The 18455-nt window shown below is 42.3% G+C and overlaps 1 protein-coding gene across 1 annotated transcript; it reads left to right on the forward strand.

Annotated features, from left to right (window-relative positions):
* Positions 1-670: 670 nt before the first annotated feature.
* On the forward strand, positions 671-18455 carry LOC120056914 (glycine dehydrogenase (decarboxylating), mitochondrial-like). The gene is made up of 25 exons (XM_039005226.1): positions 671-955; positions 1130-1208; positions 3529-3664; positions 4621-4785; positions 5306-5383; positions 5474-5621; positions 5827-6023; positions 6230-6326; positions 6736-6841; positions 7033-7172; positions 8227-8307; positions 8432-8529; positions 10408-10492; positions 10648-10689; positions 11045-11187; positions 11609-11684; positions 12634-12759; positions 12966-13115; positions 14748-14860; positions 15079-15220; positions 15700-15811; positions 16446-16541; positions 16699-16871; positions 17315-17395; positions 17508-18455. The coding sequence occupies exons 1-25, from the start codon at positions 671-673 to the stop codon at positions 17646-17648; spliced, it is 3090 nt and encodes a 1029-aa protein (XP_038861154.1). The 3' UTR covers positions 17649-18455.

The raw sequence follows: 18455 nt of genomic DNA on the forward strand, positions 1-18455 counted from the left end.
TCTGCCATGGCATGGCAGGCACTATCCATCAGGCAAGATAGTTCCATCATTATATTGCTTTCAACAAATATTAAAAATAACTGGATAATTAAGGTACCCTACATCAACCAGTATAATAAAACATGCCTCCTGGTGGCCCTGTGAATATTACCCAAGGAGGGTGCATTACAAAATAATGAAAATAAAATAATTGAGATAAAGATTTAAAACACACATTTTGTACCTAATGGGATTGCACTGTTTACTTACTTAGACGATTCCCCTACACATGCACAAGCATATTGCATTGGCATGTCGTTTCGAGCGCTCTTGCTATGGTTGTAAACATGTACTACATTTGAATTAATACAAAACACAGCATCTTCGCTCCAACTGACAGCTAACTGGCGGGAGATGATGGTCGCCCGATACAAAGCAGCGGATTCGTTTTATTTACAGTGGGCGGGCAGGTGAGAAAGTTCACTGCAGCTGTTTGACTGGGGCTCGTCAGCGCGTCAGCGACCTTTCTCTTATCGATTGGTTAGTTCCTTTTTAAGGGGCAGGCGTATAAACTAAGCAGTTTGAAGTAGATGGCAGAGACTTTGGGAGAAATCACATGTCTGAGGGATTCAGTTGAGGTCGGCAGCGTGAACGATTTTTTTGAATAGCTTTTTGTTTTAGTGAGTTAAAAATGCAAAGCTGTGCAAAGTCTTGGGGGATCCTATTCGCCAAATCGTTGAATTCACATGCACCTTGCAGACATATATCTGGTCAAAGCCGACTTTTTGTGAAACTACAGACTAGAATCCAAAACCGCAATGCTTTTGTAACTGTCCGCGGTCTTCGGATGTCTGCAGTCTATGCTTCTTCCAGACAGATAGACAGAATACTGCCGAGACACGATGATTTTGCTGAGAGACATATTGGTCCAGGCGAAAGGGAGAAAAGGGAGATGCTGGATGTTCTTGGACTTGAGGTAAGATTTATAAACATTTGGATAAATAGAGAATTGATAGGACAGAAAGTAGGCTAATGTGTCGATCTAATGCCTTGCAGGCGCTCTTGCATGTTTCTTGTCATAAACAGCTGAACTTTCAACAATGTATATAGTTTTAGTGCGATTTTTTGTGATCTATACATTGTTTTACAGTCAATCGCCCAGTTGATAGAAGATACAGTTCCAGAATCCATCCGCATTCAAAGAAGTATGAAAATGGATGATCCTCTCTGTAAGTTTATCTTCTTTCCATCATCTTTAACAGCACGTGTTATTGTTGATGTGTGTGTGTGTGTGTGTTCTCTGTCTCTCTCACTCTCTCTCTCTCTCGCTATATATATATATACATATATATATATATATATATATATATATTGCCTCATCGTGTTATAAAATTCCCGCTTCTGGTATGATTTTGTTTTTCAAGTGCGTTTCAATATTGTTGTTGATTTCCCCGTCAAATGTAATCTTGATACGTTTTATTTATTTGCATTTATGTTTTGTCTGCCTATTTTGCTGGTCTGAGTTTTCTTTTCACATTGTAAATCAAGCCAAGCAAGCGACTGGCTGAAATGTAGGTTGCACTCCTATTGTGAAGCCCTCTTCACGGTTAAGTCTTCCTTTGAACATATTTGGAGTTGTTTTTGCGGAACTCAACGAGCAGCACCAATCTCCTGTTGGGAAGCCGATGCTAATAGGATGGCAATTGGAGTGTAAAGTTCAGCCTTGAGCTCCTGTCCCAAGTCCAGTTCATACTGGTTATAGCGTTAACATTACATCACAGACGAATGACATGTGCAAACGAGCTTCATGGAATTCCTAATATGGTTAATTTGGTGGGTTTTGGTGTTCTTACTTTAATACATTTTTTTTTTTTTTTACATTTAATAATAGACGGATTTACAATCGATTAAGAGAATTAGGAGACCTTTTAAATGTCTTAATATCAATAATAGTTTATTGTCTACAAAACACTTACTAGGCATATTTCCCTGGCAAACCCCTGGATAATTCCACCAGAGACTGACGTCTCATACTGTTATCACTTGAGATTTACAAGGCTATAAAAATACTATTCTGGACAAGTACAGTACATTGTATTACTAATTTACCTTGTTCTGTGTAATGGATTGCATTTATTAAAAACATTGTTCTAAAGCAACTGACAATATGGCCATAATATACAATATTTAATTAAGCAAAGTAATTTGAAAAAGTATTGCTGATGACAATTTTCATCGAAGGCACATCAAAGATGATTCTTATTTTGCCAATATTCTCACCAGGCCACATTGATGATGCACTCTTACCAGTGACCCATCTCTACAATAATCAATGTAATACAAACTACTCGTTTTGGGGTGTTAATGTCATGTATTGTAACTCTCAGCTGTCAAAATCCCTAGTATTATTGCTGCATAATTTTCTGTTTTGCATCAGTTACATTAGTCATTGTTTTCACTATCCTGCTTTTCCAGCAGTGCTCAACATGGTGAGAGAAAAGTAATTCAATTGGTAATGGAGGCTTGGCCTAGTGTACTTAAATACCACTGTACTACTTACTGATCAGATGATATAAAATAACACTGATCAGATTATATAAAATAACACTTATCTGCTATTTGGGGAGTTTCCAACATTATTGTTATGCAAAATGATTGACTTAATATTCACAATGCTTAATAAGAAGGTCGAGGGGGGTTCTAAGACCACCCTCGGTCACTCCTTTCTGTCTTGTTCCATTATGTAGCTAACCATGCTGAAGGAACAAACTGGAGGCCATACTGCTTTTTGCTTGTTCAGCTTTGGGGGGGCTTGGTTTGCAAAGCCAGCAAGGGATTCTCTTCACAACAATAGATGTGCTGGATGGTTCTGAATCAGGCTTTTCTGATGCTTTGAGGAACTTTGGGACCATGGGAAAACTGTCCTCTCAAATGAAATGTGCAGCGCCACAGTAGCCCCCCCCATTTTTTTAATGGATTTACAGTTAAATTCTTTGCCACCTAAACTCAAACTGCAAATGTTCACCATTTTCTGATCGTATGGTGGTATACCTCATTAGAAATCACCAGAGAAATGCTCATCCTGAATATGAGAGTACTTTGGGCACTCGATTGAAGGGTAGTATTGTCCATTCCTTGCTGAGGGTGTTGCTAAGCAGTGACGGAATGCCTGAGGAATTCCAGTGTCTAGGTGTGTATTGGTTGATCTCCCCTACAGCACTGGAGAATAAGGCTAGATTACTAACCTTTGGGAAAGGGCCCATATGTTGCACATAATTGTCCCCTACAATAGATAGAAATATGATGCACAAATGGAAGTGCATTCTACACGCACAGAAATGTTGTGTACAGTTCACACAGAACACGACAGTGACGTGGAGTACACAAAGCTGTTTTCCTTTCCACTCCATTATGACAGTGAATCTGATGCTATATGACGTTACTGCCCATTCGTTTCAGTGGTTTGTTCAGAAAATATATGGGTATAATTGTTTAATGCACTTTTTCCTCAAATATATGTGATGCCAATTGTGATCTCTATTTCTGCAGGCGAGAATGAAGTCTTGGAGCATCTCCAAAAGATTGCATCAAAGAACAAGGTGTGGAGGTCTTATATCGGAATGGGCTACTACAACTGCTCAGTGCCTCCAGTTATACAGAGAAACCTTCTGGAGAATTCAGGATGGTAACGGTCACTTTGGTACAAACACACAAAAACAAAAGAGTTGTTATTTGTTCTGCATCTAGCCAAGTTGTCTCCATGGGCAAGATACTGTTTGATTGTGCACTCAAGGTGCATATATGTATGGGCTTCTGCTTGTGTAACTGATGTGAAATGGCTAGCTAGTTAGCGGTGGTGCGTGCTAATAGCCTTTCAATCGGTGACGTCACTTGCTCTGAGACCTTGAAGTAGTGGTTCCCCTTGCTCTGCAAGGTCCGCGGCTTTTGTGGAGCGATGGGTAACGATGCTTCGTGGGTGACTGTTGTCTGTGTGCAGAGGGTCCCTGGTTCGCGCCGGGGCGAGGGGACGGACTAAAGTTAAACTGTTACACTTGTCATTAAATCACTAGTTGCTACATTGCAGAAAAACGTGCCCCTAATCAAATACATCTTTTGACTTGAGGCTCAAGTTTCCAGTTTAGGTTTGCACTGCATTAAATTACATCCTCACATGTTTTTTATTAAAAAAAATTATTTTACCTTTATTTAACTAGGCAAGTCAGTTAAGAACAAATTCTTATTTTCAGGGGCAGAAGGACAGATTTGTACCTTGTCAGCTCGGGGATTCGAACTTGCAACCTTTCGGTTACTAGCCCAACGCTCTAACCACTAGGCTACCCTGCCGCCCCAATGTGGGATCTTGGGATCTGTTTTTTGTCCGACTTAAAACAAGACAGCACTGACTTTCTTTATTTTCATAAACTTCCACCCATTTCACCCTAGTATCTCGATTCCTTGAAAAAGAGTTTGGTTTTTCTGTGTATTGTAATACATTCTTACATTAAAAAAAATATTTTAGTCATTTACCCAGAGCGATTAGTGCATTCCTCTTAAGATAGCTAGGTGAGACAATCACATATCACAGTCGTAGCAAGTACATGTAATGTGTAATCATTTCTCTGTGTCTCCTGTTCTCCTCAGGGTGACACAGTACACCCCCTACCAGCCTGAGGTGGCTCAGGGTCGCCTGGAGAGTCTGCTCAACTACCAGACCATGATCTGTGACATCACGGGCATGGCTGTGGCCAACGCCTCTCTGCTGGATGAGGCGACAGCCGCTGCTGAGGCCATGCAGCTCTGCCATAGGTGAGGGGAGAATAAACATAAGAGAAATAGTGGCTGACCATTAAAGGGTAGTTCATTTAGTATCGTTCATGTATAGGGTCTAGTAATAGTCTATAAATAAGGCCCAGAGTTTCTCCTGATGAGGTTACTTTGTCAGGAAAAACTCCTGGCCCTACACATGTTAAAGGTGCACTATGTAGAAATCGCTCCTCCATTTCCTGGTTTCTAAAATTGTAATAGTTTGCAGAATTTGTGACAAAACAAGCAAGTATAGTGTAGAGAATCATTGTACCATCTAAACCGCTGTGAAATGTTTTCCATAACCAAGAAGATTGTTTGAAGCTGGTGTACAAAAGTTAAAGACGCTAAAACAAAACGTAAGAACGGGAAGCATAGAAATAATGCACATAGAACAGATCTACGGCTTCTTAGATTTGCTTTCAATGAGAATGACAGATCTATAACTGAATTTCTATGTGGATTTGGTCAGGCTGCCCAAAAAGTGACATATTGCGTCTTTAATTGTTTATGTTCCCTACAGACAGAACAAGAGAAGGACGTTCTACATCGACTCACGATGCCACCCTCAGACGATTGCTGTGGTGCAGACCAGAGCCAAGTACGGACATCCTTCATAGCTTCACCAAGGTTAGAACTGTGTACTGAAAGCAGCATCCTCATTATGGGTGCTCTGATTGTTGACCAACAGCTACATCGGGGTCAAGACGGTGCTGAAGCTGCCTCATGAGATGGACTTCAGTGGGAAGGATGTGAGCGGTGTGCTGTTCCAGTACCCAGACACCGACGGCAGAGTGGAGGATTTCACTGCGCTGGTGGACCGTGCTCACAAGGGAGGGGTAAGGGAGCTGCCACGTCTGACATTGGTAGTAACCGTTTATTAACCTAGGATGCTATTTTAAAGTAAATGTGGGTTGGGGTTTGGTAGTGTTATTTTGGATTTGTTGCTCCTCGTTTGGTAGGAAAGGACCCCTCATTATGTGGTGATTCCAGTTTGGTACCGAAGTGACTTGTTTGAAGACTCCCCGTCTCTCATCCCTGCAGGCTCTGGCTTGCTGTGCCACCGACCTGCTGGCCCTGTGTGTGCTGCGCCCCCCTGGAGAGTTTGGGGTGGACATCGCCCTGGGCAGCTCCCAGAGGTTCGGAGTACCACTCTGCTACGGTGGTCCCCACGCTGCCTTCTTCTCTGTCAAAGAAAACCTGGTCAGGATGATGCCTGGCAGGATGGTGGGAGTGACCAGGTGAGAGCCCTTAAGATTCACATGGGCCATGTTCAGAATGGAAGTCAGATCTCTTGAGATTGTTCAATCTTGGGCTTTATAAACATGTTGATTGACTTTATATAATTCTTGCTCACAATGGAAAAGACTGAAATATACAGCATGCACATATACATAAAGACTATCTCGATGCACATTGGTTTGAAATGTCCCTTGTTCGTCTGCAGGGATGCAGCTGGTAAGGAGGTGTACCGTCTGGCTCTGCAGACCAGAGAGCAGCACATACGTAGAGACAAGGCCACCAGCAACATCTGTACTGCACAGGTACTGTACACCCCCCAATATCGGCACGCTGTACACCCCCACCCCCCAATACCGACACGCTGTACACCCTCCCCCCCCCCCCCCCCCATTACCGACACTCTGTACACCCCCCAATACCGACCCGGTTTTCAACCCCCCCCCCCCAATACCGACACGCTGTACACCCCCCCCCCCCCCCCCCCCCCCAATACCGACACTCTGTACACCCCCCCCCATACCGACACGCTGTACACCCCCCAATACCGACACGCTTTGCCCCAGAACAGGATTGTTAACTTAGTGTATTCAACTCTTATGAAAGTTTGTTTGTGTAAAAAATCTCAATGCAGTGGTTGTCTTCATTTATAAATGATTAGTATTTATTTTTTGAAAGGAAAGTTTCTCACCTTCAAATGTATCTGTCTTTCAGGCTCTGCTGGCCAACATGGCAGCCATGTTTGGGGTGTATCATGGACCCCAGGGCTTAAAGCACATTGCTGAGAGGACACACAATGCTGCACTGATACTGGCTGAAGGTATGTCCTCCGACACCCTGACTACACAGATCCATTTTTACGTCACAACTTTTACGATCAATCAATGGTTAGCAAATTTCAACTATAAGGGTGCATTGAGAAAGACAATGGTAACATTGCTTATTTTCAGATGATTTACAAATGTATTCTTTGAGTTTTTAGAAATGCCTCTCTCCCTCCTTTTGTATCAGGTCTGAAGCGGGCCGGACACAGGCTGCACAGTGAGATATTCTTCGACACGCTGAAGGTTGGCTGCAGTGTGGCAGCCAAGGACATCCTGGAGAGGGCTGTCCAAAGGGAGATTAATCTGCGTGTCTACAGTGAGGGAGTGGTGAGTAGTAACAGATACAGTTTGGGAACAAATTACATTCGCATCCACACAGTGTTCCCATGTGCTTTATTGACAACGTTTGACCCTTACATGCTGACCAGACCGGACACGTCGCGTGCGCGAGCGTCGCAAAATAAGTTTAGAAATCCATGTTATTCAATTATTGCACCCACACTGCTCGCGGGCGCCAATGAGCGTCTGCGATGCCAAGGGCTAAAATGGAACTCCTTTCTATTTCTGACACAGATCGCGCTGCAAGTCCTGCCTCTCCCATCTCCTCATTGGTTTATAGAAGCAGGTGCCATCTCTTCATTGGTTATACCCACGTGGGTGATTGAAAAATGAAATGTTTTGCCGGTCATCGTGGTAATACTATAAACGTTTAGATGCCGATCACCATATAAGTTCAAAGATGAAAAAGCCTGGAAGGAGGAGAGATGACTAGAAACGATTCGGTTGGCCGTTTTATGTGTGGATTAATTGTCGGAGTAGAGGACCTTGTGCATTTCAGGTAAAATAACAACTCAATGTTTATATCCCAGGACAAATTAGCTAGCAACAGCAAGCTAGCTAAATAGGACAAATTAACTAGCTAAATTGCCATACATGTTTAATGCTTTTCGACCTGTTCCCAAATTAATGTCATTGGTTCAGAGTTTGTTTTGATATTTTAACCAGCGTGTCGTGATCGCGTTTGGTTTAGGGGGACAAAATACATTTATGCACGATGGCGCACGCTCGCAGCCTGTTTGGGTTCCGTGTTAGAATACATTGTCATTAAAGGACACAGAAGCATAGATGCACTCATATTAAGACCCCCCCCCCCCCCCCCCCTCCATAGAGCTCCACAGTGGCGGTGTCATAACCTAGCTGTCAAACAGGGAAATGGTTCCAATTGTTTTTGTAACATACATTTTTCCCATAGGGGATTTTAGAAACACTTAAAATAAGGGCTGCGTTTCATTTAGGCTTACCCTGGCGTGATGTTTTGATAACCATGTAAATCTCTCGGACAAGGTGACTTTTGGTTGAAATGATTTATTTGTTTACCTAGTTAGGTGTGTCTCTGGATGAGACCGTGACGGAGAGAGACTTGGACGATCTGCTCTGGGTCTTTGGATGTGAATCCTCAGCGGTACGTTTGCTTTCAATGGAATAAGATTATGCATATATTCAGCATTGCTTTCTTAAGAGAGTGCAAAGGTCCATCTTGAAGCCATAGGACAAATATCAAATTTCATTTAAATCTCAATTTACAGGAGCTGATTGCTGAGAAGATGGGTGAAAGGGTGAAAGGCATTATGGGTAGTCCTTTCAAGAGGACCAGCAAGTACCTCGTTCACACAGTCTTCAACAGGTTGGTCTGTTTGTAGCTGCCACATATTACAATATTTGCCGTAATAAGGATGAGCTTGTTATGCCATAACTGTTGATGACTTGTGTTCTCAGTGATGATAGTATTATCAGTATAATGACACCAGACTGGTGAGAGACATTAGGTGACGTTCCGTGATTATTGTCTTTGTTGTCCCAAACTACAGTTGATGCTTGGTAGAATAATTCCTTGCACTGATAGCATAAGGTTGTTACACATACAGTACCAGTAGAAAGTTTGGACGCACCTACTCATTCAAGGGTTTTTCTTTATTTTACTATTTCCTACATTGTAGAATAATAGTGAAGACCTCAAAACTATGAAATAACACATATGGATTCATGTAGTAAACAAAAGTGTTAAACAAAAATATATTTTAGACTCTTCAAAGTAGCCACCCTTTGCTTTGACAGCTTTGCACACTCTTGGCATTCTCTCAACCAGCTTCACCTGGAATGCTTTTCCAACAGTTCCCACATATGCTGAGCACTTGTTTGCTACTTTTCCTTCAGTCTGCAGTCCAACTCATCCCAAACCATCTCAATTGGGTTGAGGTCGGGTGATTGTGGAGGGCAGGTCATCTGACGCAGCACTCACTCTCCTTCTTGGTCAAATAGCCCTTACACAGCCTGGATGTGTGTTGTGTCATTGTCCTGTTGAAAAACAAATGATAGTCCCACTAAGCGCAAACCAGATGGGATGGCGTATCGCTGCAGAATGCTGTGGGAGCCATGCTTGTTAAGTGTGCCTTGAATTATAAATAAATCAGACAGTGTCACCAACAAAGCACCATCACACCTCCTCCATACTTCACGGTGGGAACCACACATGCAGAGATCATCCGTTCTCTTACTCTGCGTCTCACAAAGACACGGCGGTTGAAACCAAAAATCGCAAATTTGGACTCATCAGACCAAAGGACACATTTCCACCGGTCTAATGTCCATTGCTCATGTTTCTTGGCCCAAGCAAGTCTCTTCTTATTATTGGTGTCCTTTAGTAGTGGTTTCTTTGCAGCAGTTTGGCCATGAAGGCCTGATTTCATGCAGTTTCCTCTGAGCAGTTGATGTTGAAATGTGTCTGTTACTTGAACTCTGAAGCATTTATTTGGGCTGCAATTTCTGAGGCCGGTAACTCTAATGAACTTATCCTCTGCAGCAGAGGTAACTCTGGGTCTTCCTTTCCTGGGGCGGACCTCATGAGAGCCAGTTTCATCATAGCGCTTGATGGTTTTTGCGATTGCACTTGAAGAAACTTTCAAAGTTCTTGAAATGTTCCAGATTGACTGACTGTCTTAAAGTAATGATTTACTGTCGTTTCTCTTTGCTTATTTGAGCTGTTCTTGCCATAAAATGGACTTGGTATTTTACCAAATAGGGCTATCTTCTGTATACCACCCCTACCTTGTCACTAACACAACTGATTGGCTCAAACGCATTAAGAAGGAAAGAAATTCCACAAATTAACAAGGCACACCTGTTAATTGAAATGCATTCCAGGTGACTACCTCATGAAGCTGGTTGAGAGAATGCCAAGAGTGCAAAGCTGTCATCAAGACAAATGGCTACTTTGAAGAATCTCAAATATACAATATTTTCATTTGTTTCGCACTTTATTTGGTTACTACATGATTCCATATGTGTTATTTCATAGTTTTGATGTCTTCACTATTATTCTACAATGTAGAAAATAGTAAAAAATAAAGAAAAACCCTGGATTGAGTAGGTGTCAACGTTTGACTGGTACTGTATAAGGGATAATACAGGGTTTAAGCACTAAGGTTATTAAAGTAAAATAACACATTAGGCCTAAAACATATCTTTATAATCTTGATTCACTCCTATTTTTCATCCCATGCAGTTACCATTCGGAGACCAACATTGTGCGCTACATGAAACGCTTGGAGAACAAGGACATCTCTCTGGTTCACAGCATGATTCCACTGGTGAGTTATGGGAAAGCAAAGAAATGTTTTATTTTCGTTTATTTATTTTTTACATAAGCTTTTTTTACATGGTCTGAATACTAAAAACCTACGAACTACTGAAAAGATTTCTCGGCCATCGCCATTTGTAATATCCATTTTGTTTTCCATGTCAGGGTTCCTGCACAATGAAGCTAAACAGTTCTTCAGAGCTCATGGTGAGTTAATATCAGGGTTGGGGTCAATTCGGTTAGAAGGCAATCAATTCAGGAAGTACTGAGATTGCACCAATAATTAAAGGGCTTTAGCTTGCAATGATTTCCCAATAAACTTAAAAGTAAAAGCTATTTATTCTAAAAGTTTCCATTTTTAAATTCAAATCAGTTCCTGAATTGACTCTTCGATTTGAATTGACCCCAACCCTGATTAATTAATATTTTCTTTCTCCTCCTTATGGTGGTTGTGTTGTGAAAAACACTAGCTTACCTTATGTACACTGTTTTGTCATAAAGACATCGCTGACTGTCATTTCCCATATTTCTCCCTTTGTTCTCTCTTTCCCACTGTTTTTAGCCCATCACCTGGAAGGAGTTTGCCAACCTTCACCCCTTCTGTCCCCTGGACCAGGCTGAGGGTTATCAGCAGCTCTTCAGGCAGCTGGAGAAGGATCTCTGTGAGGTGACTGGCTATGACAAGATCTCCTTCCAACCCAACAGGTAAGCCCCTCACTGACAGCAATATTCAGTCTGGGGTATTCATGACCAACTGGGATTTCAGTTTCCCAGACTCCTCATCCGAGCGTGATTTTCCTGTCGCCCTCTGTTACACATACCACATTGTCCAATTGATTAATTTCACTTGATCATATAACTCAGTTTGTGGCTGATAACTATGGTTCCAAGTCCCCCACTTATCAGTATAAATGGGGCTGATGAAAAGCACATCGTGCTACATTGGCCTGGAAAGATAGCGGCCTGGTTGTTCAACTCTTATTCCATGCTTTTCCTTTACAGTTACTATGACGCTCATATAGACTAACCTTTGAACTTGGCACGTTTGATTATGCTGAGACTTCACTGGGAGCATGTGTCTGTGAGCATGTCTGGTACATTAAGACTGTATAACCTCGTCTTTCAGTGGTGCTCAGGGAGAATACGCTGGCCTCGCGGCCATCAAAGCCTACCTGAACTCTAAAGGAGAGGCCCATAGAACAGTAAGTATGGTTCTGATGAAACTAAACACATCTTTGCTAGCACACATGCTAGGCCCTGTAGATTCAAAATAACCCACCCTTGGTTAATTGTTATAACATATCAAAGTACATGTTGGGGTTTGTGTACTACAAATGACCTTAATTAATTTTCAGTCAGAATGTTTGCACCCATTTCCCTGTAAACAACCTATATGTAATGCATGATACTTAGACCCACCTATAATCATTTATCACATGTAAAGACATAAAGGGACTCGTTTTAAGTACAATCACTTGTTTGTCAACAGACATTGTATTGGAAAAGCTCAATCTGAAGAAGAGTTGTTTTGGATACTTCTACAGGAACTTTGAAAGGCCCCAAGTGTCACAATGTGCTGGGTTGAAGTGGCTTGAGTACATCTGGTGATGGGAATATGATAGAACAGTGACCGAAGATAAGACTGCTCGTTCAAGTAGCTTTCCAGTTTTGTAATTTGGCCTTTATTTTTTAACTATTATAAGCACTTCTTTGATAGTGGCGTGAGCTCTTGAAAAAGTCAAGGTCCACAGTTGTGCAAATAAGGGACAGAAAATACCACACTGTCTGGAAGTTACTTGATTCCAAGATCCCATATTTGGTGTTTTTTGTGAACTGCAAGTCATGGGCAAAATATATTGAGCTCAGTTTGTTTTTCCTGTTAGGGGGGGGGAAATGTAAACATTACCCAACAAACACACAGGTCTGGATGACCTTGTGACAATATTGCAAAATGTCAAAATAAGTCTCCTTATAAAAGAGAGAAAATAAATTGACGACGTATTTTAAATCATGTTTGCTGTCAATTGGAGATTTGCGCTTCGAAATCTTATGACTGTGATTGCATATCTAATGGTTGACTTGTTTAGGCCTAATTCTCTTTTACTTTGATGGTCTGAGTGTAACTGTTTCTGATATTTTCCTTTTGCTCAGGTTTGTCTGATTCCCAAGTCAGCCCATGGTACCAACCCGGCCAGTGCCCAGATGGCTGGCATGAAGGTGCAGGTGGTGGAGGTGGACAAGGATGGCAACATTGACATGGCAAATCTCAAGGCACTGGTAAGAGCTGGTTGGAGTGATTCTGCTCAGCTCACTGTTAGAGTAGCCTTTCAATCTAACCAGCCGCACTAAAAAATCATTGCTGAACATGATGGCCCGACAGTCAGGTCACTCACTATGTACTGGTAGTGTAATTGGCAGTCAATTAACCCCCCCCCCCCTTAAAAGTGGACTCATGTTGCAGAGTCACATTATTCCCCTCTCAGGTGGACAAACACAAGGCTAACCTGGCAGCCATGATGATCACATACCCCTCCACCTTCGGTGTGTTTGAGGAGAGGATTGATGATGTCTGCAATCTCATCCACCAGAACGGAGGACAGGTCTACCTGGACGGTGCTAATATGAACGCACAGGTGAGAGAAGAGTATAAGCTGTGTACTAAAATTGTTGAAAGACCTTTTATGGTAAAAAAAACAAATTGGGTTGCTTATCCACATGTTAATTGAATCATGGGCCCATTATTTTAATATTGAGTTATATTACAGAATTGTATTTGAAAGAACCTTATGAAAGTATGTATATATTTTTTACAAGTGTCTCAGGGATTGCACTATTCTACAGCGTACGGTTGAATATTTTCAGTATTTTACAAATGTTCCGCCCTGAGAATAAATCACTTTTCTCTCCGGGTAAGCCAGTATTTCCCGCCAAAACAGGAAGTGCCATTCTAAAGCATAAATACACTACATGGCCAAAAATATGTGGACATCCCTTCAAATTAGTGGATTTGGCTATTTCAGCCACATCTGTTGCTGACCGGTGTATAAAATTGAGCACACAGCCATGTAATCTCCATAAACAAACATTGGCAGTAGAATGGCCCATACTGAAGAGCTCAGTGACTTTCAACTTGGCACTGTCATAGAATGCCTCCTTTCCAACAAGTCAGTCTGTCAAATTTCTGCCCTGCTAGAGCTGCCCCAGTCAACTGTAAGTGCTGTTATTGTGAAGTGGAAATGTCTATGAGCAACAACGGCTCAGCCGCAAAGTGGTATGCCCCACAAGCTCACAGAACGGGACCACCGAGTGCACGTAGAGTGTAAAAAAAACGTCTGTCCTCGGTTACAACATTCGGCACTTAGTTACAAACTGCCTCTGGAAGCAATGTGAGCAGAAGAACTGTTCGTCGGGTGCTTCATGGAATGGGTTTCCATGGCCGAGCAGCCACACAAGCCTAAGATCACCATGCGCAATGCCAAGAGTCTGCTGGAGTGGTGTAAAGCTCGCTGCCATTGGACTCTGGTTTGGCGGATGCCAGGAGAACGCTACCTGCCCAAATGCATAGTGCCAACTGTAAAGTTCGGAGGAATAATGGCCTGGGGCTGTTTTTCATGGTTCGGGCTTGGCCCCTTAGTTCCAGTGAAGGGTAATCTTAACACTACATTATACAATGACATTCTAGGGAATTCTGTGCTTCCAACTTTGTGGCAACAGTTTGGGGTAGGACGTTTCAGCATGACAATGCCCACGTGCACAAAGTGAGGTCCATACAGAAATGGTTTGTCAATCGGTGTGGAAGAACTTGACTGACCTGCACAGAGCCTTGACCTCAAGCCCATCGAACATCTTTGGGATGAATTGGAGTACTGACTGCGAGCTAGCCTTAATCGCCCAACATCAGTGCCCGACCTCAAATGCTCTTGTGGCTGAATGGAAGGAAGTCCCTGCATGTTCCAACATCTTGTGGAAAGCCTTCCCAGAAGAGTGGAGGCTGTTATAGCAGCAAAGGTGGGACCAACTCCAAAAATAATGCCCATGATTTTGGAATGAGATGTTCCCTGAGCAGGTGTCCACATACTTTTGGTCATGTAGTGTATTTGAGCTATTCAATTGGATTATTTTTGAACCCAGGTCTAATGCATTTTACCCCCAGAGTACAGTAGCGCCCTCTTCTGCAGATGAGTGTAACTTTGGAGAATTGCTTTTCTACCACATTGTCATCACCGCTCTCTCCTACCTGCTCTGCTCTCTACTCTACTCTACAGGTGGGCCTGTGTCGTCCTGGTGACTATGGATCTGACGTCTCTCACTTGAACCTCCACAAGACTTTCTGTATCCCCCACGGAGGTGGAGGACCAGGGATGGGACCTATTGGCGTGTAAGTGACAAACTGGATAGTTTCCCTCAAATGCACATTGATGGGCTAAGCACAAACTCAAGCTGCCAAAAGCAGATCTATGACTGGCCAAATCCATTATAAATGTGGAGTTTTTTTCCTGGTCAGGAAACACTACTACTCTCTTAGTGCAAAAAAACACAATTTTAAAAAGTGGATAAGTAATTACTTTTGACTTTAAATCAAGTTATGTTAAACAGGAAGGAGCACCTCGCCCCGTTCCTGCCTAGCCACCCAGTGGTCTTAATGTCAGCAGGCAACATGTCCAGCTCCCTGGGCACCATCAGTGCTGCCCCCTGGGGCTCCAGTGCCATCCTGCCTATCTCTTGGGCTTACATCAAGGTCAGTACTACATCTATCCTAAGAGCAGGTTGACATTTGTCATGAATATTGTCTTGGAGGAAGAACTGAGTGGTATCTGCTAGATTGGCCAGATGCAAAGTCAATATTGGCTATATTGTGAAAATGTAATGGAATCCAAAAAGTGTTTTTTGGTCTTTAATTTAAGGTTAGGCATCAGGATTAGCAGTGTGGTTAATGTTAGGTGTAAAATCAGATTCTATGACTTTGTGGCAATGCCAGCTTGTGACCACTGCAGAGCTGCCGCCAGTACACAAGTCATGACATTACATGCCAACATGGATCTTATGGTTCATTCAGTGCCATGGAATTTCAATAATGATAGATTTGTTAGAATAGTGTTATTCAGGATACTCAAATTGTCTTTCTAGGCAAATGCAGAGAGAAAACATGCAACTAAAGCAGTGACATCAGTTGAGTACATGTCGATATAGACCCTGCCCTTGTATCCTACTGTGTAGATGATGGGAGCCAAGGGGCTGGTTCACGCCACAGAGGTGGCTATCCTGAATGCCAACTATATGGCCAAGAGACTGGAGAGCCACTACAAAATCCTCTTCAAAGGCAGGAAAGGTGAGTGGTAGTTCCTATTCACCCCGTATGGCAGCGTTTTCCAAACTAGGGGTCATGACCTTGTCGGATTTCTTGATTTGAAAATGGGGTCGCGAGAGAAACTGTGCCATTTAGTTCATAGAACCACAGGTACACGAGTAACCTTTTGATAGCCGCTAAAAGCGGCCGGGACAAACAGAGCGGTCTGTTTTACTTCCTACAAATGTGGCTCACATTTTTGAACAGTTGGAGCTATAAGCTATTATGACCCCATTCCTGAAAGCTAAGACTCGCAGTTACACGTACGTGTCTTTTTCCCTCTACGACGTGCACAAGCTGCACAGGACTTAAAACAGAGTGGACAGGACCAGTCACCAAATCTGACTGGAGGGAGAAGAACACCATCACTGAAAGCGGTGATCTTTTCTGCACAGAAGATCATACAATTATTGCCAGATGATCTTCTTAGATTTTGTTCCTAAACTTTAATACCTTTGCATCTGTCACTTGGAACCATATTCCATTTGTAATGGACGGTCACACTCCCAAATAAAAGTAAACATTTAGCTTTTGATTACATCACTTTATAAAGTCCTTCAGTAATTAGCCAACACTAGCAAAATGTTGCTTTAACACCGATTGTTTTGGTCCACAGGCTTTTGTGCTCATGAATTTATTTTGGATGTGAGGCCATTCAAGAAGTCTGCAAACATTGAAGCGGTGGATGTGGCAAAAAGGCTACAGGATTACGGTGAGCTGGAACACACTGCATTAACGGATAGTTGGGCACTGCTGAAAAGTCAACATGGCCCACTTGTCTCTTACTCTAAGTAAAAAAATTAATTTGGAATACTTTTATTGAATTTACCCGTAAGCCTTCTTATCCCCGTGTGTCTGACCTTGGTCAGGTTTCCATGCCCCCACCATGTCGTGGCCCGTGGCAGGAACCCTGATGATCGAGCCCACTGAGTCGGAGGACAAGGCAGAGATGGACCGCTTCTGTGACTCGCTGATGGGAATCAGACAGGAAATAGCAGATATCGAGGAAGGCAGGATGGATGCCCGCATTAACCCATTGAAGGTACGTCACTGGCCTGACTCAGACAACTAACACATTGTGTGTCAAGCCATGCAATCAGCTACGTACAGTGGTCATTAAACTCATAGCAATTTTACTAAGTCAAGTTGAAACTAACCCCGATTTAACTGTTTTGTGTTGACATCCTCTGAGGAAATGGCAAGCATTTTTGAAACTGTCTGTTTGAGATGGGGTTTCTGAAGTGTAATTATTATTTTTGATTTATGTATTCTTTGGCCACACAAGAATAGGACGAGTCAACATTATTTGGGGTTGGAGTTTTTCACTAGATGGTTTAAGAAATACCCCTGTGATATGGACAACCTTTTATTATAGTGTTATTGAGCATAAATCTGTTCTTTTAGTGGTAGCACCTAAAATGTGGCACGAGTTGCTTTGTCACCAGACCAGCTAAAATAGGTGTTCACTGGGGTCTGTGTCCACAGATGGCACCTCACTCCCTGGCAAGCATCACCTCCTCTACCTGGGACAGGCCCTACTCCAGGGAGTATGCTGCTTTCCCCCTGGTGAGTCTTCCCTCTGGAAAACATCACACACTACCAACTCCACTAAAAATGGTTGTTTTCATGATTCATGTGAATGTCAACATGTTTACATCAGCGTTATCCCCATTTCCAGCCATTCGTGAGGCCCGAGACCAAATTCTGGCCATCCATCTCCAGGATTGACGACATCTACGGTGACCAGCACCTGGTCTGCACCTGCCCCCCCATGGACGTGTATGAGTCACCATACGAGGAGAAGAGAGCTTCCTCATGACAAATGCCTCCATTATACCAGTCGTCATCATCACACTTCCAAATTCTGAAAATCCATTGAGTTGTATCGTACACTGTAGTTTCTGTATTTCAATGTTCAACTCTTTTCTGTTGTACAAATAGTTGCCTTGACTCTCCCTTCATGACGTTTTTATGCTCTAAAGTAGCGGATCGGACTAATACGTAGATCAAGTTTTAGGGTTTTGTTAATATTTGCTGTGTTCTGTGCATGAAAATGTTTAAAATGTGTATTTTGACACGTTTGCCTAATCACTTATACTAGTCTTGATATGTATTATGGATAGTTTTAATGATCTAAGGAAAATAGTTGTATTGAACATTCAATCTTTTCTTGTTCAGTTTGAAGTAGACTTGTCATTTCTTTTCCACATAAGGAAATACTGCCATCTAGATGTGAATGTTAAACACCAAAAACGTTCTCACATGATTTGTTCTGAGACACTAATACATTTGGACATTAAGATATTTCTTATCTCCAAAACAGACTAAGGTGATGTTCATCGAACTAATTGGGCTGTAAGTATTAGTTCAAAGAATGACTTCAGTTCTCTGCCTATGGACATGGCATGAGAACCCCAAGGAAGTTCATTCCTTTTGTTAATCCTATTGGGTGATCATCTTTGCTTAGCCTCAATACATTGTGACTTACTGTACAACTGGGAACAGTTGTGGGTGCATGACTTTAAAGTAAGTGCTGAATATCAACGTAAAGATTGTTAGACCCAAAATAGACAACTTGTAAGATCTACAGGCTGTATGCGTGATTAAATTACACAACGACTTGTGA

The sequence above is a fragment of the Salvelinus namaycush genome, chromosome 1 (genome assembly GCF_016432855.1).
Source record: "Salvelinus namaycush isolate Seneca chromosome 1, SaNama_1.0, whole genome shotgun sequence".
NCBI lineage: Eukaryota > Metazoa > Chordata > Actinopteri > Salmoniformes > Salmonidae > Salvelinus > Salvelinus namaycush.